The 23,807-nt window shown below is 39.8% G+C and overlaps 1 protein-coding gene across 1 annotated transcript in view; it reads left to right on the top strand.

Annotated features, from left to right (window-relative positions):
• Window positions 1-23,807, top strand: part of LOC128983945 (cadherin-related tumor suppressor-like) — a 195,398-nt gene that overhangs the window by 141,060 nt on the left and 30,531 nt on the right. Inside the window, exons 4-7 of the mRNA XM_054403221.1 lie at window positions 8,605-8,806; window positions 15,424-15,614; window positions 17,352-17,774; window positions 17,984-18,494. Of these exons, the coding sequence (XP_054259196.1) occupies window positions 8,605-8,806; window positions 15,424-15,614; window positions 17,352-17,774; window positions 17,984-18,494 (1,327 nt within the window). The remainder of the gene's footprint in view (window positions 1-8,604; window positions 8,807-15,423; window positions 15,615-17,351; window positions 17,775-17,983; window positions 18,495-23,807) is intronic.

The raw sequence follows: 23,807 nt of genomic DNA, 5'->3' as shown, positions 1-23,807 counted from the left end.
CTAATTATAGTTGTGTATTTAACAGTTATACTGTAAAATTAAAGTATCGTGGTCCTGATTTTCATTTGTAGAATTATTACACATTCTTCATTCCTAACTCAACAGTTGACGTCATCAATTAATATTTTAACACCACCATTACCATCTATAGTATATATTAATAGGCAAGCATTATTCTTTAAAACATTTTTCTCAGCTTGTGTGCATCGCAGGGAAGTTCGAAGCATACTGTTAGAAATATATTTTACTGTAGATGTGCAGAATCCCTTTATAAATTAAAACAGGGAATTTAAAATAAAAAAAATTTAACATGGGCCTTATGGGTTGCCATACTGGTGACAAAATAACAACGAAATATAAACAGAAAATCAAAACAAATGGAAGAAATTTCGATCACATGTTTTATTTACAGCGTGGGGTGAAAATAGAGAAGTCTGTACATGAAATATTTTTGGTCGGGTTTTCGACCAATGGACGACCTCTAGTATTATTTCATATAACAAATACAAAGTCTTACAAGTGGTTCGATTTTTTTGTGTTAAGCCAGTCTTCTCAGCTGTTTATGCCTCGTCAGTTCTGTGTACTGGGTACTGTAGGCCTACAGTTTCGCAACTAGTGACTAGTGCCCGGTTTGCCCACAATATCTATCTTATCTGCAGGACTATCACGCCTGCAGTTGCTGCCGTTGCTCCAGTTATCGTGCAGTTTAACTAAGCAGTTTAGTGCTCCACTGAGAATGTACCTTGTACTGTACAGGATCTCTTAGGACTTTCCCCTGTAACACTCCGAGACGCAACCGCCCTCAGACCGTGTTAACACTCTGTCCATACATTTCTCGGCTAATGTAGGCCTACACCTTGATGTAAAATTTTGAAAATTGAAAAACATAATTTATTAGTCACTGTCCAATGCATTATTGCAGGAAAATAAAATGTAGAAGGTTGTTGACTCGAACCCGAGAATTGTTGGAAACTGGACAGCTTCGTAAAATTACAGCTTAAGATAATATACCCGATCTTAGAATATACACAAAGCTGCAAATCGCATCTCACTACTCCTATTCGCACTCATCTTCATTCGTATTTTGGTATACACATCTGTTAAATCTTATACAAATGATAAAGTTAAGTTAGGTAGTTCAAGTACATTATTTTGTAGTAGTTATACGTTTCAAGGTAAAAATACTTTGAAATATAAAATCTAATTGTTTTAATTTTGTGTATTTTCTAGCTACTTTAAGCCTATCACTTTGATTGACGAAGTAATGTAATCACATACATTTTTCACCACTAACAGTTTACAACTAACACGGCAAAAGAAGGAAAGGTATCGCTGGACTGAAACCTCTGCGTTTTTTCCGTCTCATAAATATCCAACAATACGACAGTGACGAAAGCAAACAAGTTGCCATAGCAACACGGGCGTAGCGACTAGACGGTATAGACTATGGTCACCAGTACACCAGAACACCAGTACAGGTGATATATGAGGAGAGGCGGACATCGAATATGTATGACTGGACTCTCGACGGCTAACCAGTGAAAAGCAGTCGATATAATTGGGAATCGTGGATGTCTACTTGATGTAACATTCATTATGGGAAGAAGGAATCGGTTCTCCAGGAATATTCAGACAGACGCGTGAGATGAAAAGATTTTTTCGTCATACTGCAGCAAAAACAATAGTTTTTAATGCATGCGTTGCCGGTCTAAATTAGCAATTTTACTCTCTAGGGAGAAATAATCAATTTTAGTCCCTAGTAAAAATCAGCTGTTATATACAGTTGTAAATTTCGATTGTGGCAATCGTATCGATCGAAATTATTAATCGATTAATTTATTATGTAAGGTTTTAGCATATTGTTGTCGATCGCTCAACATATCGAGGATATAATGCACTGTATCACAATCGTAATAAACGAAATGGAATCACTTGCTCATCAGCTGCTTCTTTGCATTTGCAGGATTGAATAAAATGTGGGAGTCGTTATCTTTACATAATTTTTTTTTCTTTTTCTAGCTTAGTTTGTTTGTTTGTTTCAATGATGCAATGTGACGAAAAATATAGTTAACCACACGCGCAAAAAGTTTCTTTTTTGCCCTCGCTCATTTTCCGAGGCTTCGCCTAGATCGTAAAACTTGACCTCGGGTCAAATAAAGTCACTTTAGGCCCTAGTGATGAAATATAATATAATTGTCTCGAGGTATTATGCGAGTTTTTAATGTTTTGCCCAGGTTTGAACGGCTATGTGTATACATTTACTATACTTTACTTTCGCCCCTAAATCGAAGCCAATCAAAATAGTAAGTCTCTATTATGCAATTATTTTATTTGCTTATAGGCAATTGAATATCGTTACTTTGTCGCTACGTCATCTCAAGCGTCTCAACTGTAAGACCGTTTATAACGCGATACGACAGGACCACTGTTCGTTAGTGTCACCTACATTCTTGTAAGGGAAATGACTAATGTTGTTTCCCTCAGGTACAAATGAGCGGGTACTGGCTACCGTACACCCTGCGCGGAGGTATTTAAATTATCGAATTAAAGTGGTTCAACAAGAATTCCCGATCGTTAGACCTCCCGTGAAAATAAATCGGGAGCGATACTATCCGATGTCTAAATAAATTACAAACATAAATCGAGGAGCAGCTGAGCGCAGACGTTAGGCCCCGCATTGCGCGTTTGGTCTGTGAAATGTTCTTGCTCCGTAAAAAGAGGACAACATAATTTATAATTTTGTAGGAGCCAATTTGGAAGAGAACGCTCTTACATTCTTCCGCTCTGCGATGTAAAAACGAGCCGTGGAAAACGGATGCTTTTTATCCGTCGGTTATAATCTCGGGCGTTAATTGAATGAGATCATTGCAGTGGAGAGTTTACTTGGGTGGCTGTAGTTTTGGTTCTGAATTGAGTAATTATTCAAGAAATTGTACTATTTTATTTAGGCTTAGATAATTATATGCAATGATATTTTTGAAAGCGATCTGATTCCACGGTTCGTCAAACGAATACAAAAATGTACAATAACAAATGTTGTATCGGTACACCTAGCATTAATGCCCTAGTCTCAGCGAACTTACAAACTACTGAGGTGAAATTTTAGTCAATGTTTTGTATATTTATTTGTCAAAAAATGTAAAAAGAATTTTCTCTATAGGGCTGTTTCGCATACAAAAGTGTTTGCTTTAAAGTCAATTTTATAAGTTAGAGGGTTTTTTTCGTGTACGAATAGTATTTTTGTGTAGTAAGAAGTGAATGATTTAACACACCTCTTCAGATAGAATATTTAACCAAAATGTTCCACAACTTTATTACACATTAAAAAGTTTGCTGTCTTGGCGCTCCGGACGTAATTCAGACGGTATCGAACAGGGACCATTCAGTGGGGGCCAGATTGTTTTAATGGGCCCTCAGTCCGAAATCCGTGGACAGGAGGGCCAGTCGCCGCCAGCTACTTGTACGTGCAGAAGTTTACTCGCTCGTTCACGTGACCTCTCCATATCTGAGGGAATTATGGGTGGAAAATTGGGGAAACACCTGAAAAGTGATCATTCAACTAAGAATATGGGATTGATTATGGAGTGTGATTACTGCATGCACTATACACAGGACAGTACTTCTAGGTATCAAACTATGCAGTGTTGTTCTTGAGACTTTCATAGTTTATAAGAGTGGTTTGATACCTATTGCAGTATATTGAGTATAAAATCTTGTAATAATAAAATACTTGTTAACTCTTTATGAATAGTTGACAAACTGGATTAGGAACCTAGACATTAATTTGAACAACAAATAAAAACGGGCTTTTAACCAAGAGTACCAAAACTAGAGTTATATTGCTCGTGTTTCAATTAATAGATATTTATACCACTCAAATCTATTGAAAAACAATTTGGAAACAATTCGTTAGGGAAATCTGGGTTGAAGTAACTTAAATGATATGTTTGGACATTGGTGCACAGAATTATTTCCGCTTCCAAGTTTCGTTTGAATGCTTGTGGGAGGAAACTATTTAGTGAACAGATGATTACTTGTCCCCCTTTAAAATCCCTATTTAGCATAACTTCAGAATCAATATGGGAGGGGTGTAGCTCAGGAAAAGAATAATATTCAAGCGAATAATTTGTTAAACCAAGGCCCCACTAGAAAAAAGGGCAACGCAACACTACGTCACAGTGGTGGATAGTTGTACTGTACTAAAATCTACCATACAAATCTGACAAACTGCCAGCTTATTTACCTAAAACGTATGGGATATGACAGTGAATCTATCCACAAGTGTGACGTCATGGATCCTGCAGCATGGCCTGTTTTTCTAGTGGGACCTTGGTAGAACCCACTGTAATTTCGCAATACTTTTAGCGAAGGTAATTTAATCAATTGCTTAAAATAGTGTAATAATATATATTTATCTTTAAAAATTATAATTTTAAATTAATATCCTCTATGATTTTTTAATATCAACACTCTCTGATAACCCTTGAACCACTTAAAAACACGACCATACTATTTCCCATGGAAAAATGTAATCAAGGTCACTCATTTACCAAGGTGTTATCCTACGGCCTTCAGTATGGTTTATGAGTTGAGTTAACTAACCGATAACTCTTCAGTAGAGTTGAGTCCAGCTATCGGTAACTAACTGAAGGCGACGTTTAGCTGTAAATAGGTATATTATTTAATGTTACACCGTAGCAATACGTTCTAATAGCTGTGGAAGGTTGCCAATACCAATAGCCGTACGTGCCTTGAACGCCAACCCTTCGCATTAACATTGATGACTTTACCCACATTCTCGTACGGAGGCTGATAAAGAAATAAACATTCAATTTGTTTAACAGTTGTGGCCCCAATCCAAACATCCCTTGGCCAGCTGGCTATGAATAATGTGTTGAAAATGCAAATGTTTGTAGTAAACTTGTAATTGCATAATTTTGTAAAGTAGAAAGGTAAAGTAAGTTTATAACGAATAATTATGGGGTTATGTGTGCCTGATTTCTCTTATACAATGTTAAATCAATGGAATACTTTTTACTCTAATTACCCTAAATGTGATTACTAATTAGAATAAAATTTCACAAAAGTGATTTCGTTAATGTGTATTCAACAAAAATAAGCAGTTCTAATATTTATAATAGATAGGTAGGAGCAGTTTATTTCCGAGGTAATAGTTAGTAATATCTCAAGGTTTTTTAAGTGACCTTCAAACTTGTAATTAAACCTAAAGAAAGAACTGGTAAACTATTGGTGCCATTTCAGTAGGCTTCTTATATTTCTGTGAAAATTATTATTCAATGGTTGATTCTACCTTGATTATTTCAACATATATATAACTAACATCAGTTTTAGGGCCCCAAATTATCGTTTGTCAGGTATAACTTTAATTTAAAGTCATTGAAGCATCTCTTTAATAAAAACAACTTAATACAAAATACTCAATCTATGCCAGAGTGCAAGTCCAAACTACTTTAGTAAACAAATCTTAAACATCCAGAAGATTCCTCTTAACCAGGAAACACTCAAGATTCACACCTTCTCCCACTCGATCTTGTACACCTCACTGCATCTATTGCTGGTAATGGATATCATAAACGATCACAGAGTTGTAGTGAGTATAAACGATACATTTATCGTTGTCGGGAGCAGAAACATGTTAACATTTGCAACAAACGAGCGTGGTTCTGCCAAGGAATTCAACAGTCCTAATCGCTTTATTATCTGGATTTGCCTACGTAACAGTCCCGGGTACATTTCACGCAAGGCCACAGCTTATTTTTATCGCTTGTTTCTAACCTGGATTCCGCCTTGATGAAGTTGTGGAGATTTTACTGCGTGGCCGGCTTTGCAATTGAAATCTTAACGGCGGCCTATCTATGATTGTGTAACTGGTAATCTGTAATCTCTATGGCTTGTGTGAATGTCACGTTTATGTGGTAGAATTGTGGTTAACGTGATTGATTGTGTTGCTTGTTAATGAGAAACAGTTTTGACAGCGAAAGGATTGTTTTTGTGAATTCCTCGCAAGAAGTAGAAATAAGTGTATCTCTTGGATGGGTTTTCTCAAGCACTTTGTAAAAATTGCCAACTTGGTGTAATCCAAATAAAAACGTTGATCATAAATTTAATTTCAAACAAAAAAGTCTAAATAAAGAGATTCTCACAGTTCCCCAATAACAGTGCATACGTACACAATTGATTGTTGTCTACTTAGTGTTCTGCAAAACTTCGCTTACCTAGAAACAAAATACCATAATCTATCGAATATACTCTGTAAATATCAAACCTCAAAGTTTCAACACCGTATAGGTTATACCTTGGCCTTTTATAGGCCGAAGACGTTTTACCAACGCTTCATTCTTCTAGAGAAAATGCTGCAAGAATCTATTAACAAGACACTTCTTGACCTCTTTAGGACTTAACGCGCCTCTGGACAAAACAATGACAGGTCATAAACTGTTGTCGTGTCCTTTCGTGCCTATTGCTGTGGAGGTGCCTTCAGCATCGCCTATAGACGGCTGATGACTATTGATGCCTCCAGCTGTTGTCGGAGAGTGACCTTCCCCTTATCTATTATCTCCGTTGGTCGTTCCTCAAGGGTCGTGTCCCGCATGTACTCCGCCCCTTCTCAGTCACCTCACCAGCATCTGTTTAAATATCATAAATGTCACAGTACAATTACAGGTCGACCTTTGCGGAAGTGCAACACGTGTTGGATTTTACATATTTAATCATTATTGCAGCATTGTCCTTCTGGCTCTGATGTAGAAGACTCTAGTTGCATGATTCTAATAAATGCTAAAATATAGAAATATAAGTTTTGTATGGCTCCTTGACGAAGGTTTGGAAACCAGACTATTCGAAAGAGAAAAATATTTAACCATAACCAGGGTAAATTTGTATGCCCGACCAGATCATTCTAAAGGCATAATTCTCAATATATATTATTTAATCATAATGAATGTAGCATCCATCCTAATCCTAAAATAGAATTTTACTGAACAGAAAACAAAACGTCTTAATTTTGTAGAACAGTCGAAATAGTTTTACTTGACAGCCCTTTAAGAGAAGACTATACATATTTTTAGGTGGGTGATTAGACTGATCAATGGAAAGATACCCTTTAATGTCCTCTAAATGCCGCTGTGATTTAACTAACCCAATTGGCACAAGAACATGATTCAATAGGCACATTTCCTAACATCGACGTCATCGAGGGTGTTAAATTGGAAAATTTGAATGACTGGGTTTACTGATCCTCACAACAGGGGTTTGTGATTGCCTACTCATGATCAAAATGCACTCGAGCCTTCATTCTACTATAGATGGCAACTTATCTAAAATACAAGAAAACATACATGACAGCCCATGACAGTGCAACATAGTTACTGGATTACTTGCTCGTCAACGTGGACGTCTAAATCAGGATAACGTCAAGATGGAGGGTCAGCCCACTTGGACTGCGACGCGAATAATTTGGCCCGATGTAAATGATGCCCAATTACATGGTATGGCGACCTTGCATTATTACAAGCAATCGGCATTCGATCCATTATTCATATATAACATACGGGGGCCTGCGGGGACGCTGCGGCCGGCATCGCTCATCTCGGCCTCAAAATTGCCAACAAATACTTCATTTCGGTCCCCTCCCCCCTAAATAGCGCGGTGACGTCAGCTGGTTTATCACACGACAGTAAATCGCCCTCCCCCCGAAGGTAACAATAATAGCGCTTTCTTCTTTATAAGATGCTCGAATCTGTCTCGCCGAGGATTTCGGCATAATTTTTACCCGGGGTCGCTGTGCCGGGCGGATCCTAAATCGGGAATTTCGTGATCGTGACCCCCTATACTAAATGTCGTCTATTGTTCGGGCTGAAATCAATTTTAGAATCCGATGTGAGTTCCGATAAAGTGTGAGAGGTGTTGAAACACCTGATGATTTACTATAAACGTGATTTATAGTACGATTTACTACAACTTTGTTACCTTAAAAAAAAAACCTGTTGTAAAAAGCTGTTTCACTCACGACGAAATTGAGCTTAATTGTCTTGCAAGTCCAATTCCCAGCAGCGTTCAGTCAAACCGTGCCCCGCTAGACGCATATGTAGAGAAGCGGCTGAGACTGCGTACTGAACAGTCACGACTGCGCATGGTCATTGTAGCCATTGTACCGCGCATGCGTGAGCTGCCCCTATACGTCCGTCCGCGCATCAATATAGTGTCACTATTCCGCATTATACACTAGAGCTTGATTTATACAGTCCGAGCTTCCGGGGTCAATAGAATGATTGTGGCGGTAAAAATAAGCCAATTGCCCCTGAATGCGAGACCGTTATATTCAGTTTGGTCACGAACTTAAAGGTTTGATCCACCAGATCCTGTTGAGGCCTTTTTACTAATATGTTGGCATGTACTTGTATGAAACAGTGATATCGAAACAATAATGTTCCCTCCCCTATTGCCTTTAGTACATTGATAGAGTAGCTCGATAGAATTTTCTTCTACATACTAATAGATCTATTCCCTAATTGCATCCTAGCATTGCTACATTACGTAGTTTGTGAGACTCAAATTGTATACTGAGCCACGACGTTTGTCCAGGTGCAGCACTACATATTCGTGGTCCAGGCCCAGGACGCGGGTCGTCCTAGCCTCTCCTCCACCCTCACTGTCTACTTCAACGTTTTGGATCTCAACGACAACGCGCCTCTCTTCGATCCTCTCAGCTACAGCAACGAGGTGTTCGAGAACGTCCCTGTGGGTACCAGCGTCGTCACAGTGGCCGCTACTGATTTGGACTCTGGTGAGTGGTGTGACGCAATTAATTCTTAGTTAAACAATATGACTTTATAGTTAGTTTAGTTGTAGCATTCGTCTCAAGCATGATGATCCTGGAAGAGTTTGTGGATGGTTTCCCTGGTGAAAAAGATACAAATGCACGAAAGGACTAAAGGTGTGAGGTTGTATCATTCACTCTCTATCGGAAGATTGGGACGCCGCTTTTGGGGGATTTAAGCCAAATGTGTGAAAAATGGGCGTGAACTGTGTGAGATGCATTTTTGTTTTTTTTCTTGACTGAGACCAGCTTTTTATAGAAACAGTATAGAGCCAGATCTATGTATTAAAAGCACAACACAAGTTTGATTCTTGACACAACCACAACATATGGGGTTGGACCGCTTTCCCTGATAGCGTTTAAGTACTTTTACTTGTGATTTCTCATGTAAAATGCCACTGGCTTAAGCATTAAGGAAAAATAATCTGGGTCCAGTTTCGAACCATGAAGTTGCTGCATTTTCCTTAGATCAAACTGGCTTTTAGATTATTTAAACACGCAGACAACCAGCTGATGGCAATGACAAAACCATTGAATTTGCCAGATTCAAGAAAATGTTTTAGAGAGAAGTCTTCAAATAGAATCATCTACTAGATTAGTTTAGGTAGCGACTTCAAAAGAAGACCACCCTCCTAGCTTCAGTAACTATTTCCAACAATCCAACATTCCTAATCAACGCTGTTTAGCTCCATATTTACGAACCCTCAGTGCTTCTGCCATCCACGTCGACTATGCAGTGTCACATTAACCTCTTGTGATACGTACGGTTGAAAGTCTCTTGCAATTTCGCACCAATTATCCAACCCGTGGTTTCATTAACCTCCCGCGGGAGTTGAAGGTATTGTGGAGTTGCAGATCCCAGAGCTGATACTCCGTAGTCGTCCGTTGCACACATGATGGCCAGTGGCACATACAGCCGGGTGGTCTCCGGCTAAATCCTCACTCCCGTAAAACCCGTACAATCGTGTAACCAGATGTTATACCCGTCGTGTCACCATCGCCGAGACCTCGAGATCTGATTGGAGCCAGGGTCTGAGGTGGATTAGTATTTACATTAAGTATGGATTTTGAATTTGAATTTCAGTTGAAGGTCCTTTTCGTCGTATGCTAGATAGGGGAGATTGAGTTTAGAGATAGAGGACACTTCTTGAAATCGACAAGGCGCTTCAAAAAAAGATTTGGTTACCAAATATTGGTTATCATTTGGTTATAACCAAATTTGGTTATAAATATTGGGTGGCCAAATGAAGATGAATATTAAAAAATTTGGTTCAATTTTTTGACGCGAACAAAAAACAAAGCAATTGTAAGTAACGATACGTAAACTCCCAAAGTTGGCGAGGTGTTGTTAATTCTTACCATACATTATTTCAGTGACTTATTGAACGTGAAGTATAATGCCAAATTCGTTAACTTTGAACTGGAAATGCAGTCCTCGAGAGCAACACGTAAACAGACTGCGAAGGTTTTCTTAATAATTTATAGCATTGACACCCTTTTTGGTAAAATCATTAACTCGATCAAGCACCCCTAAACAGATACAAAGGGTCCCTAGCTAGACAGTGCTAATTATATAATGATACAAATTACACTAATAAAAGCTGATTTTCAAAAACAGTGAAAATCTATAGTGCCCAGCTAAAAGCGGCTACCAGAAAGTTCACACCCGTGAAAGAACGCAGCCACTCATCTCATCGACTTTCTGGTGACGAGCCCCGCCTTACTTTAAAGCATGAATCGAGATCTCTAATTATATTCGGAATTGTAAATACAGCCCTCGATCTAACCGCTTAATGAAGGGGCGTAATGCTTAAATTACAGCTTCGTCTACCCTCCTGAAGCAGCGGCGTACCGACGAGAGATCACAATCTTCCTCGTCAACTACAAACGTTATTTCACCTCGGATTCCAGATAACTTTATAATTTGTTTGTGTCCACAGCACTTCTTGTTAGTCGGGAAAGTGAGTGGCTTATCGCGGCCATTGTTTTGCATCCGGCTCGAAGGACCAAATTGTGATGGATTGATTTATCACCGTTTCGGTACGTAAAGGTAGTCGCGATTGGCAAATAATGTTGTGTCATTGTTGATGTACCTATTACCTGCAGTAGTTGGGGTTTCTGTCGAGTGTTGTGTGGATAGTGATGTACTAAGCTTCATTTTATAGTTATCAATCGAGGTTTAAACCACAATGTGATCTGGCGTGGATCATATTTTTATTTTTCATATATCGATTATCATACAACCTTAGTTTAAAACTCTTGTCGCGTAAAGAAAGTGATTAGAAGCTCAGAGACAACACGAAACTGCATTATTTTGTAACCTTAAGGATTCAGACAGTGTGTACTACATATATACATATTTAATTCCCCAGCTTCCCAAGCTTAAAACGTTTGACATTGTAAGAGTGAGCGACCGACAAACCACTACAAACCCAGTCCGTTCCGTCAACAAAACCAACACTGTAAACATTCCTTATCTACAAGGTGATAAAGTCAATCAAAATGTTTGACGAATTAAACTCTCACAATAAACCCACTTGATCTATGTAAATGCGGACGACCGCGTCCGAATACTCCGCTGGACCGGGTCGTAAATAATAAGCCGAATCCGGATTTGGACTGAGTCTCAGGCCGCCAATTAGGCTGATCTATTCCGTAAACAGTTTGTGCAGAGGGAATGTGGACACAGGCATGCCAGATGGGCCGGCCGATAGCTGGCGAAACTAGACAAATGAACACGGCCGGCGTATTTTATTTTTATGAAAAGAAAACATTACAATTATTTATGTCCATTGTGTCCCATGAAATATTAGGTGGGCCGTGATAAGATGGTATCATAACCGGCGGCCCTGGACCACACAGCTCCTAGGATGAATGGGCTGGGGGGGGCATTCGTGTTAAGAGATTGACGGATAAATTCAAGAGAGGATATTCAATCTTAAGTAAAATATTGCTAAAATATCCTTTGCATACATCCAATAGTGTGGTTGTTATTGATTGGGACGTTTAACAAATGTTTGCTGTTTGAAGGTAATGTATTGTTCACTGTAAAATAAGGTAGATTTTTAAATTTAAAGTAGAAAGTCCTAACAGCTTTGTAGTACCAAAACAAAGTACCCCATACGACTACTACGACTGCTATCTTTTAACAACAATTGTACCAAAATATTTTATTGAAGACTAATAATTTTGTATCTTAACACCCTTTTAAAACATTTAATCTAAACACAAGTCATACAGCAAGATTTTCTCTATCGAAGTACCAAAACACTCAGATTCGCAACCAGAGTCAACATTCCAGCAGGATAAAAATAAATGCAAACTAAACATCAAGAAATTGTAACGGTTGAACAAACATCGCCGCCATTTTGTACTCTCCCACGATCGTGACGTCATCATTCGTCATTTCGTAACCATAAACCCCTTTAGTCCTGCGAAGGATTAATGTCTCGTGATCACTGAAGTGAAAGAAAAGATTACCTTTGAATAAATAATAAGCTTCTTGGTAGATTGTCAAAGGAGTTTATACTTGATTTATGATTTGTATTTGTCATTTGATTGCCGTAATCAGTGTGACATTTTAATCCGACGTTTGACATGTTAAAGTCGTGCAAACGTTGGCAAATTATCATAGGCCTAATTATAACAAACCTAGCTTGTGTCCATATATTCTTCTCGGTGTTAACATTTACTTGTTGTCTTGGCAATACCTTATCACAAGTCAACCGTTGATTAGAGCCATTAAACTACTACACGACGAAATTACATTTTTCGTCAAACTTTCCCCTTGAGAGTCCTTTCCTATGCTTTATCATCTCTTCATAATTTACATAGATTTTAAACTAGCTGATGTACCCATGTTCCGCAACTGGAAAGAAAATCAGTTTCATAATCATTTACATAGATTTAGAACAAACAATCTATAAAGTTTTAGATTGATTAAAGATAAACATAATAGTTTTCTCATTCTGAAATGGAAACCAATCGATAGTTACTTTTGAAAACGTCATCTCAAAACTTTGGACATTCACGAGGCGAAGCCCAAGGGTAACTCAAGGATTTGAATAGGCCTATGACGTTCCTAGATATATTGACCATCTTTGTGATTAGTTTTGGCTATATTGTTTTAGTATTTTAGTCGTGACAGCCACCCAGACAGACAGACGTCACACACCACCTCAATTTTATAATAGTTTAGATAAAGACGTAGTTTTCATATGTCACAGTACTATAAAACAAAGCAACACACCAACACCAAAACAGAAAAATATGGTAATACACTTTAGTACTGCAAATATGACATACCCCCGTATATTTCCACTCATAACAGTACTCCATGTTTTTTTTCTGTTGGACATTCCCGGCATTTATACGCTGTGCTTGTAGCCGCGGGTGACGGAATACGCAATACGCAGCGATGTCGTATCTCCGCGCCGCGGCCGCGTTGGCGTATATCACCAGGTTCTAACTCAATTACAACTGACCTTTGGTGCATATTGCACGTCGTCTCTGACTCTGAGATGCCCATCGCAAGCTTTATCTCATAGCTTTGCACTCTATTAGTATTCGAGCCATACCCGCGCCGAGGTGGAAGAGTACGATGTTCGCAACGTTGACGAAGGATTTTACTACACAATTAAATAGGTACTAAAACTTCTTTTAATTACTCCGTTTACCCTGTAGACCGAAAAACGTATTAGGTATTGTGTAACCAAATACAGTACAGTACACACGTTTTTAAAGATCGGATCAAATGACCTCAGCTATTTAATTGTAATTCTTAACGGACTAAGCAATGTGTAAAGGGTAAACACAGAATTGCATTAAGGATTATCAGTACCATCAACCTAAAAACCTATGGTAGCTCGTTCAAGATATTGATTTTGTAGCTGAGAGTAAAACATTCCTACCTAGGCCTATCTAACGAAATAGCCGATTTATGAGAAAGCGTATACTTTATACAGTAGGTATTCTTTCTTATTCTTCGCTGGAACATTGAAGTCACATTCGTCGGGTATCAGTGTGTTCCTGACGATTTAGTTACGAAGGCCCCTTCTTGCACGTACTTCCTCTAGTGTAGTAGCACAGACTATAGAGTATGTAATGTTAAGTCTGTGGTAGGAGTGTCCACTCTCCACTGTCAAGTACAATAACCACAATCGAGTAGCGCAAGCGCGCTTGCAACAGCGCACACTACCCAGTATCGCGATCGACATTCCCGCGCGGTATGACCGACTGATTGAAGAAGGCCGATGTCACCAGCTTCTTTCCCACATTTCCCCGGTATTGCGGCAACTCGATTTATTACGCGAACTCCGACCTCGCGATCGCTTCAACAAAGACAATAAATATTGTTCGGCCGGACTATAATTCCATAAGTGAGCATTCGCGGCCGATAGTGCTCCGAATGACGTAATTATCGGGGTCCTCCGATCGGCAAACTACCAGTGTTGTAATGGATGGCTAGATGTGTGATAGGACCTCGGCTCAATTAATTCGCTCGCACCATCGACACCGGTCGGTGAAATATACGGGAGACTCGGGCGTTATGAATGTTGAACGACGTCGTATAGTGGTTCGCGAATCGCGGTGTGTCACTGGAACTAGTGGTCATCTCACCGAGAATTGGTTGTTGACAAAACATATCTTCTTCGTCAAGGACAAAATGCAATTCGAAAGGTCGAGTGGTACTCTCCATCTTCATGTCTATGAAAATGACTGGTGTGGTGTAAAGCAGGGTGACATAACAAGTTTCGAGATTTCCAAATTTCAGAAAGCACAGGCTGAATGATATCACCCGGTAGTTGCACGGCTCGGATGATGGCGGTCGTGTTAGTCTAGTCAGCCATCACGCCACGGCGCCGCCATCTTGCCGCCGATTTGAATAACGATTGATTGATAGATGATTGATCGATTCACTTGCTACTTGACCGCTGACGATTCCCCGCTGCCGCACACGGAGACTATTGTCCGCTCGAGAGATTCTGTTTACTTGCACGATTCCCAGCTCTCTCCGACTCTATCCTCGAGGCAGTGTGTTTACTTTGGCGCATTTGAATATCTTCGTCTTTTCCCAAGCTGGATTTTCACACAGTTTGTAGATTATTGGTTCGAGTCACTGTTCGTTTGGTGCCATTCGGGTAACAATTTCAATTGTTTTGTTTCCATATGTAAAAAAATCTCTTGTCTATACATATCCTTATATCATCGAATATGAGTGGTAAATACCAAATCAACAATATTGTAGGCTTCTGGTAGTGGTTTAGTTCACTCCCATTGAAACAACTGTTAGAACAACATATTAAAATGACAGTTTAACTGCAAATCGAAATCACAAATAGCCAGGATTGTTATTTTTTGACTGGCCGAATGGAAAAGTTTTATACTCTCACCAAAATTGAAGCAAGATCTACCTGTAATTGATCATTAGACTAATTATGGTTTGTTCAAGATTAAATGGTTCCTTCTGTAGCCAATTTTCAGTATAGTCCCTTTATTCTTCAGATGCATTCATTCGGTTCAACAATTCTTTTGCTGATGAAAATTGACTTCACCAAAAATGCTCATGTTTGATTCTGTTCCAGGAGAGAACGGTCGACTGGAATACACCATCGCCAGCGGTGACGACGATGACATGTTCGACATTGGGAAGGACAACGGCACCATACTGACTCGCAGGTCGTTGGACAGGGAGACCAAGAGTTTGTACAACTTGGTGATCGTTGCTACAGACCAAGCTAGGTCTCCTCAGCCGAGACTGTCCTCCACGGTACAGGTGAGCAAGGATACAGAAAAGATCATTTTAAAGGTGGAAAAAAATGGGAGGCTGTTGTCTGAAAGAATGAAATCTGTTTAACTGTGAGACTGTTGTCAAGTCAGGAGGTCGATTGGGTGTCAAAGCTGTAGACATACGAAACGGTTCTCGTGCACATTACATACATCTGCTGGCATTTCACCTCTCTTCTGTCCATAGCCACCAGTGTATGAAGTTATTTATAAAGTACGTTTGTACTTACATTCTGTCGGTTTTTTCGTTGCACAAAAAGATCGATCATGTGCAAAATCTCAAGGTATACGACGATTCCAAGAATACCCGTACATCGTACTTGTCTATGTAAAATTTCTTTTATCTGTCTACCATTTTCTACTACATTTCCCACCATATTTGATGCTGTTTAGGAGTCATATACGCCACCCTGACATTAAGGAAATGAAATAAACTTCTTTAACCTAAAAAATACACGTCCTAAAGATATTCTTCGAACTATCCTCAAAAATGTCAAAATATACCCACCTTGTTTAACGGTACAGCAATGTCTATTTATATCGGCCTGCATACATAACTTTTTGCCAAACATCCCGCAACATTAAGTACATCTTTGTAGCACATATCACCTTGTGTTGAGATACGGCAGCTAGCGAGAGCGACTACCTCGAGTACACAGCCTGTCGGTCAACAAGCTCCTACCCAGTCCTGTTGTCCAATCGACCAACAAGGCTTAAGCCAACACCGCTCTAACTATGTTTACCTTTCGAAATACCTCCCTATTGTTCCTACTATTGGAGATTCAAATGTTTCTATTCATCCCGGCCTCTCCACGTCCCTCCAGTCTTCAAGGATAACGGTGCTGTGAAATTTATGCGGACGGTTGTGTCGAAAGGGAAACATCTACGATATTATGCACGTCTGTGTAGGGATTGGCTGGAAATGTTAAACGTAGGTCTGTGTTGTTGAATTCATTGTGTACGTACACCGAAACCGTTTGTTGAAAATAAGTTAAACTGAGTTTTTACAGAACTCCGTCAAAATCGTTTTAGTATTGCCTACTTATCAAGTGAAATAAAATCAAAATATACTTTATTCATTGCACGCACTTTTCTTCATTTTAGTACGGTAACTAAATTCCCAATCACAGAGGTGCAAGAATATGAAGGAGGTTATGAAGACACTTTCAATTATGAGATTCCCTAAAAGAACTTTTGCTTTATACCACTTTTCATTTATTGTAGGGCAATCAAAGAACACTATAACTATTGCATCCGGGGTTTTCATCATAAATTTTCCCGGTCTTTTAAATTGCATAAACAATTCTGTATTTTATAGTATGCATTTTTTCTTCTCGTTCTCTTCTGTGGTGCCAAATCGTTAATTTTCGCTGTCCGTCAAATTGAACTCTCTTACTTGAAGTCTTAGTCCTTCTTATCTGTTCGGACTCTCAATGTCGACATATATAAGGGAAGTGTACGAATAATTTTACCCTTTTAATTGGACCGATCATTTGTTTAATCAATTAATCAGCTAAACTCTTTATGCTAAAGCAATACTTTTTATGTCATATTTTTTTCAAGCTACTAGCTGAATATTATAAATTCAGTCAATACCAAAATATTTCACTTAATTAATCGTTCTTTCTTTTCAGAAAAGTATTTTACTAGAGAAAATGAAGAATGTTAGTATTGTGTATATAATTTCACCTTTGCAATGTTCTAAATGTCACCAACATTACTCCAGGTGAGCATCGTGCTGAAGGACGTGAATGACATGTCACCCGAGTTCATCACTCCAAACGAGACCTCGGTGATGGAGAACATCCCGGTCAACACCGTGGTCCTGGCAGTCAAGGCGATCGACAAAGACGAAGGAAGGAACAGCTACATCGAGTACTCTCTCAGCCGCGATCCAGCGGTGACAGGGGTCTTCTCTCTGGGACCTGTGGACGGCCTCCTCAGGGTTACTGGGCGGCTGGACCGAGAGACCCGGGCGAACTACACGCTAGAGATCAAGGCCAAGGACAGAGGTGACCCTCCCAGGTTCTCCAGGACCAACATCTTCATCAAGCTGCTAGACGAGAATGACAACAGCCCGGTGTTTGATCCCAAGCAGTACTCGGCTTCTGTTGCTGAGAATGCTAGCATCGGAGCATCTGTGTTACAGGTGATAATTGCTTTCAATCTAGTTTAGGTTATTCTATAAATATGCAAAAGTACAATAAATCTTACAGATTATTTTGGGAGTCTCTTATTATATAACTTTTGGGCTTTTGGTTGCCCTCAGCTTTACCATGTGTGAACACAACATTTAGAATTATGATGTAATATTTTCAATTTGTGGTTGTCTTTGTGTAACAAAATGTATCGTTGCAGGTGTCCGCCACCGATGTGGACGAGGGTCTCAACGGTCGTGTCCGATACGCCATCGTGGCCGGTGACGACAACCGCGACTTCAGCATCAGCGAGGACACGGGAGTCGTTCGTGTCGCCAAGAACCTCAACTTCGAACGCAAGAGCCGCTACGTGCTGACCGTTCGCGCTGAAGATTGTGCCGGAAACTCGGATGAATCAGTGAGACACGACAGTGCTAACATTTCCATCTCGATTATCGACATCAACGACAACCCTCCGACATTTTTGGACTCGCCGTACATCGCTTATATCATGGAAAACGTAGTCCCGTCCCCAAACGGTTACGTGTTGACGGTACGAGCCTATGATGCAGATACTCCGCCTTTCAACGGACAAGTGCGTTACTTCCTCAAGGAAGGGGATGCTGATCTCTTCCGCATCAACGCTTCTTCGGGAGAGATCACGCTGCTGAGGGCTCTAGATAGGGAGGTTCAACCTGAGTACATACTCACGCTCGTCGCCATGGATACCGGTGAGTCTTTTGGTTTACATGCTTGGTTTCTCGGTGGTGGTCACACTATTTTTTGGGAATTGTTGGTATAAATAGTAGAAGATTATATCAAATTATGATAATTTATAAATGTTGAATACTAATGTGCAGGCTTATGAGATCCATAAATTAGGCTTTGCGTATGTTAAAACAGGATGCAAACATTATAATGAGTGTGTAATACTGTTTGAAAAGCTATAATTGTTGTCCAGGAAAAATTAAGAAGAGGTCATCGTTAAAAATGCATTACAAACCTATCTTAAAATGAAAAACAACAATCCATGTTTTGGTGAATCAATTAATCGCGCAACTCAACTTAAGTGTTGAGGTACCATGGTCCAAGACAATGTAGTCCGTGGTTCCAACCGGATTGTCGACCATGTGTCGGCGCGCCACCTCAAGGGATCGTGCGGCCAGCCCGTAACAAATTGATCTCAATATATGTTTTGGTTTGTGAGTAATGCCAAGCTGGAGGCCGGTCGGAGTTTTCAACTTGCGCATTAATGCCAGCGCTAGAATCGTTATTAAACACTTTTTAATGCTCGCCTGTCCTCGTTCGTCGTGAGGGTTTACCCTTCTGTCATTGTTATTTGAGAGGCCGCATTTCATTTTGATTAATGATCGTAGAAATGGTTTTTAATGAGAATTTGTCGGCCCGGAGTCGACGATAGTTTTGAGATACGAGAAGTAAATAGGGATCGGTGTGCAGCAATGGTGAAGTTATGTTACAGATACAGATGGAGGTGCTAACGACCAATAGGTACTGTAGATCTTGATCAAACAATTCAAAATGTACGGGTTTGAAGCAATTAAGTATTGAGTTTTGAATTTGTGTTCTATATAATTAGTTAATAATTACCACAAACACGTAATTAGTACACGAGGACGTCTCCAGCTGTCAGTTTTACATATTAAGCCACAACCGCGTCTTGAGCCTGAGTCTGAAGGTGTCGAGGTCCAAATCCTCAGCCGTTACGGAATATTTATAATTTCCTCGCCGTGGTAATTGGCGGGCCGCGACTATGACGAAATTTATTCGATAATTTACAGTGAGCCACGAGTCAGTTAGTATTTTTTACGATTTAACGTATTTCTCACTGGACACTATAAAATAAAAAAGTCCGGCCGGTTAACAAGTATGAGTTACGGCCTCGCTTCTCGTCGGGACTGTTGTGAAATTCAAAACTCACACCCCCTCTCCCCTCCCCCCGCCTTATGCGCGATATATAGCTCTAGAGATGCGTAAACCTCACGCATGCGCCGAGCTGTTTGGATGCGCAGCGCGTTGCGTTCGAATACGGCCCGGCTCACTCATTATTTTTTATTACATCCGTCACTTATCGCATTATCGGCTATGTAAGTCCACTCGGCGTCTATTTTGTAGTTTACACCGACATTTTAGGTCGTTATGTGTAGTTGACAATGATTTCATGGTATGTTTAGTTCTTGATTGCCGTTTGTGTCGTAAATAATGCGTTGTTTAACCGGATTCAAATTTGAGTCGATTAACTTATTTTGGATGCATTGAAACAGGCTGAAATGGTGTCATACAAACAGATTGTTAGCTGTGACATTGTTTCATTACACTAAAGAGCTTAGTTTACCGGTAATCAAAGGAATAACTAATTTGTTATTTCATATTTACTTCTTAGACGCAATGCTACTTCTGTTTATTTTATATTAATATTTTCAAATGTAGAATGTTTACGTAGCTAACATTTTTAAACCATTCGTCAGTTACTATGTTTTAGTACTTTTTATTATCCAGGTACTATTCAATAGCTCGTCGTTACTATTATATACCTGGATAAGGAACGCATATTAAGATAATTATACGATTAAGTCTTATTATATTTATCGCTTACTGTAAAGTGTAAAATAAATCCTATTCAAACCACCGCCGCTGTCAACTGTGTTCCTTATTACTGCGTTGACAAGTGAAGCTATTTCCGCAACTCATAAAGTTGATTTATTTTGACCCATTTCCATCGTAGCCGCAGACCACAGACTTAAGCGTATTCAAATGTATGCCAGTAATGTTCTGTGCCATGGTCTCTGTTTGAATATCCCCATTGTGTTAAATAATTAATTTGAGGACTGAGAGAGTCTTGACAGCGGTCAATTTATCACTGCTCCCTCGTCAAGCCGCGTTATCCTCCGACTCAAGAGACGCGCGGTTGTGGCAAACTTGTTCACAGCCAACTTTTCATGTTTTCTTTGTTCTAATTTGTTATATTGTTGGGTATTTGTTAATTTGTTCAGAACTAGTTTTATCTGTAATACTCAGTTATTTATTAAAACCTTCTAGTGGGAACTGCGTTAATTGACTATTGATTGGATTCTCGGTACTTACGTATTAAACGGAGGCCACATTTTGTCAGCGCGCTGCGGCGGTTATGTTAGGTTGGGTTATCGTAAATATTATGTGTGTAGGACTTTCCTCGCTTCGTTATGAATCGAACGATACCAGACGAGTTATACTTTCTATTATGATAACCCAACCTAACATAACCGCCGCAGCGCGCTGACAAAATGTGGCCTCCGTTTAATACGTAAGTACCGGATTCTCTATAGCTTTTTTTTGGAGGCGTAAAAAAGTATCCTTGTTTTACTTTTGTACACAATTTTCTGGGAGAACCTTTTCGATGGTTCTGTATTTTATTCATGAAGAGGGGTTGCAAGGAAAAAAGCTATGTAGTAATTTAATTTTCCCAAAATCATTGTTCTCTATCACTAGACTTAAATCCTTCCAAATATTGTTGATATTGAACTTTTGCAGCAAATGCTGTTACTGTTCATTTGGTTTTGGCCGAGGGGTAGGAATAAAACACACCTGTGTCTCAGAATTAAGTCACTAAAATGCTGGTGGGCAATACAGCCTCGGTTCGTTCTCACCAGACAACACTTAGTAAATCGTATCCCAGACACGACTGACATATCCCTGGATCCATTATTTGCCCACTACCGGAGTTATCGCCCATTGCTGGTGGCATTCTCTCCCGCCCGGAGTATGCTACTGCTCTCGCCCCAGCCGCGTCTTTTATTTGCAATCGCCAAGATTAATTCCAGTTTTTAAGCGTGTGGTCTCGTCCTCGTATCGGTGGAATGCTTCCAATCTCTAATTGCTCGGTAATTAATTGATTTTTCGTGTCCACCGATACTCTTCCAGATACCAACAAATGCATCTAGTTGAATGGCTGCTGCTTACATCCATCTACTTCTCTGCTGAAATTTCTCACAACCGACAATGCACTTTGTTTCAGTCCGCTGATAAAGACTGTCTGTGGGATCGTCTGGTGGTTTTGAAGAAGTGCACTTTAATGGAGCACTTCTGTCACATATTGCGTTTATTTGGTTGGGTTTCAATTTCAGCGTTCATCCTGACTGATGCAAAGTTTAGAGCCTTGACGCAAATACATAGAGTGCCTCAATGAACTGCTCAGATTTCTCTTTTCATGATGCCAGTTAGTATTCAAAAAGACGCTGTACCCATATTGAACGACTTTCCTTTATTTAAACATTCAAAATCCTCTTCAGTTTGTACTTCTCTCCCTTGTTAGAGCCTCGGCCCTGGACGCTGGACTCCCGTCGCAGTGAAAGGAGAGTCGCGAGATCAGATAGTCGCGGCGTGACAGTCCCACTTTTATACAAATTGTTCCACAAAAAGCCATAAATCTTATGCAACATGGTTGCTTATCGGTACCGAACCTCTAGTCTATGGAATTTCCATGGGAAATGACTAGCATTAAATGTAACGGATTCTTTAGTCTACACTATTAAGGTTAATTTTGGGACAAAGGGAAGAAGATGTTTCACAGCGTATGCTCGTATCTAATAATTTGTGCTGTTACGATAAAAGTTGCTAATCCACATAAATACCATTATTACATCACACTTTAAAGCAATTAAAATCTCCATTATAAAAAACTGCCCTTTGAACATTTTCGAACAAATCTTAACAAAAGCAGCCCGTTCCACCAGGCTCGGTTGCACCAACCGCCACAAGCGAGTCCGCCGATCATGAATCTCCTGGTAGAAAAAGCGTGTATGGAAGTAGAATTCATCGTTACACATAATTGATGAGCTCTGCCGCAGTGTAATAATATCATTTAGCTGGATTTAACCGATCTAGTTTCCCGGGGTAATCGTGCGCCAACAGCAGAGCCGGGGCTACAATTAGATTGCTATTTGTATAAATCACTAACGGTCACGTGATTTGTGTCTGCTCGGGGCGTTCGCCGGGTATATCAATCCGGTGATCCGGTATGCTTCGTCTCACCGGATCTGGTCAGGGGATGGAGGGTTGGAGAGAATTGGGTCCTTGAGGTCGTTAATCCATCCGGCGGTACCTGGTTCAGTGGATGGAATGGAATAGAAGTTGGTTTAGAAAATTTGAAATAATTGGGTTCTCAGGGGATTTTAGGCCATCCGGACACATTTGATCCTGTCGGTGGATGTGGGATGGAATAGAATTCGGGTCGAGAAAGATGACAATTGGGTCCTCCGAGGAGGTTGGTCTATCTGGTCGCTTCTGGTCCGGTCGGTGGGCGAGAGGATGGAATAGAAGAGAAAGGGAAAGAGTTTGATCTTCTAAGGATGTAAATCAGTCTGTTGCCTCCGACATATTTGCTCTGGTCTGGTCAGTAAATGCAGCGATGGATTTGGATATGTAGGAGAAAAGGAAGTATTTTGGGTTTTTAGTCTACAGAGTGGTCTTGGTAATCTTCGCCCTCTTGACTTATGATTGGTGGTTGTTTGTTTAACTTGCAAGACCTGTCGAAATAAGAAACCCCATTTCCTTGATGCAATATAAGACTGAAATTGTCAGACCAAATAGAGAAATAACATTCCCTAGGAAAAAGGCTGTCTCATGCACTTTTCTTTGTAGCGCGTTCTTGGACAGTTGATACCGGATCAAATCCGGTAACACGATACTAAGTAGTGATACATGGTGACGCCTTCTCCGGCCTCTAACACCCGGGCTATCCGGGACTGTCGGAGCGATGAGGATTTTAAAAATGCCGCGTTCTTAACGGTCAATGAAGATATTCTCTAAATTAAAATGCTGACAGTACTCTTTAAACTCTAACAGGCTGTAAATGTCTATGGGAAACAGTTCAAACTTTTAGTTTGCGTTTACTTTTACTCCTAGACTTAATTTTATGATAGCTTACCTATATCTAAGCCACGATAAGTCAAATTTTTAATTGGGGTTTCAATTATTTATGTTTTTTATTTCGTCACATATATTTTTTATGAGTACTAACCTTCAAAATGCAATAACAGTTGGCAAAG

This window comes from Macrosteles quadrilineatus, unplaced genomic scaffold (genome assembly GCF_028750875.1).
Source record: "Macrosteles quadrilineatus isolate MER2022 unplaced genomic scaffold, UCM_ALF_1.0 Scaffold_2__2_contigs__length_208266976, whole genome shotgun sequence".
NCBI lineage: Eukaryota > Metazoa > Arthropoda > Insecta > Hemiptera > Cicadellidae > Macrosteles > Macrosteles quadrilineatus.
Note: the sequence above shows the minus strand (reverse complement) of the source record. Positions and strands in the feature narration are given on the sequence as shown.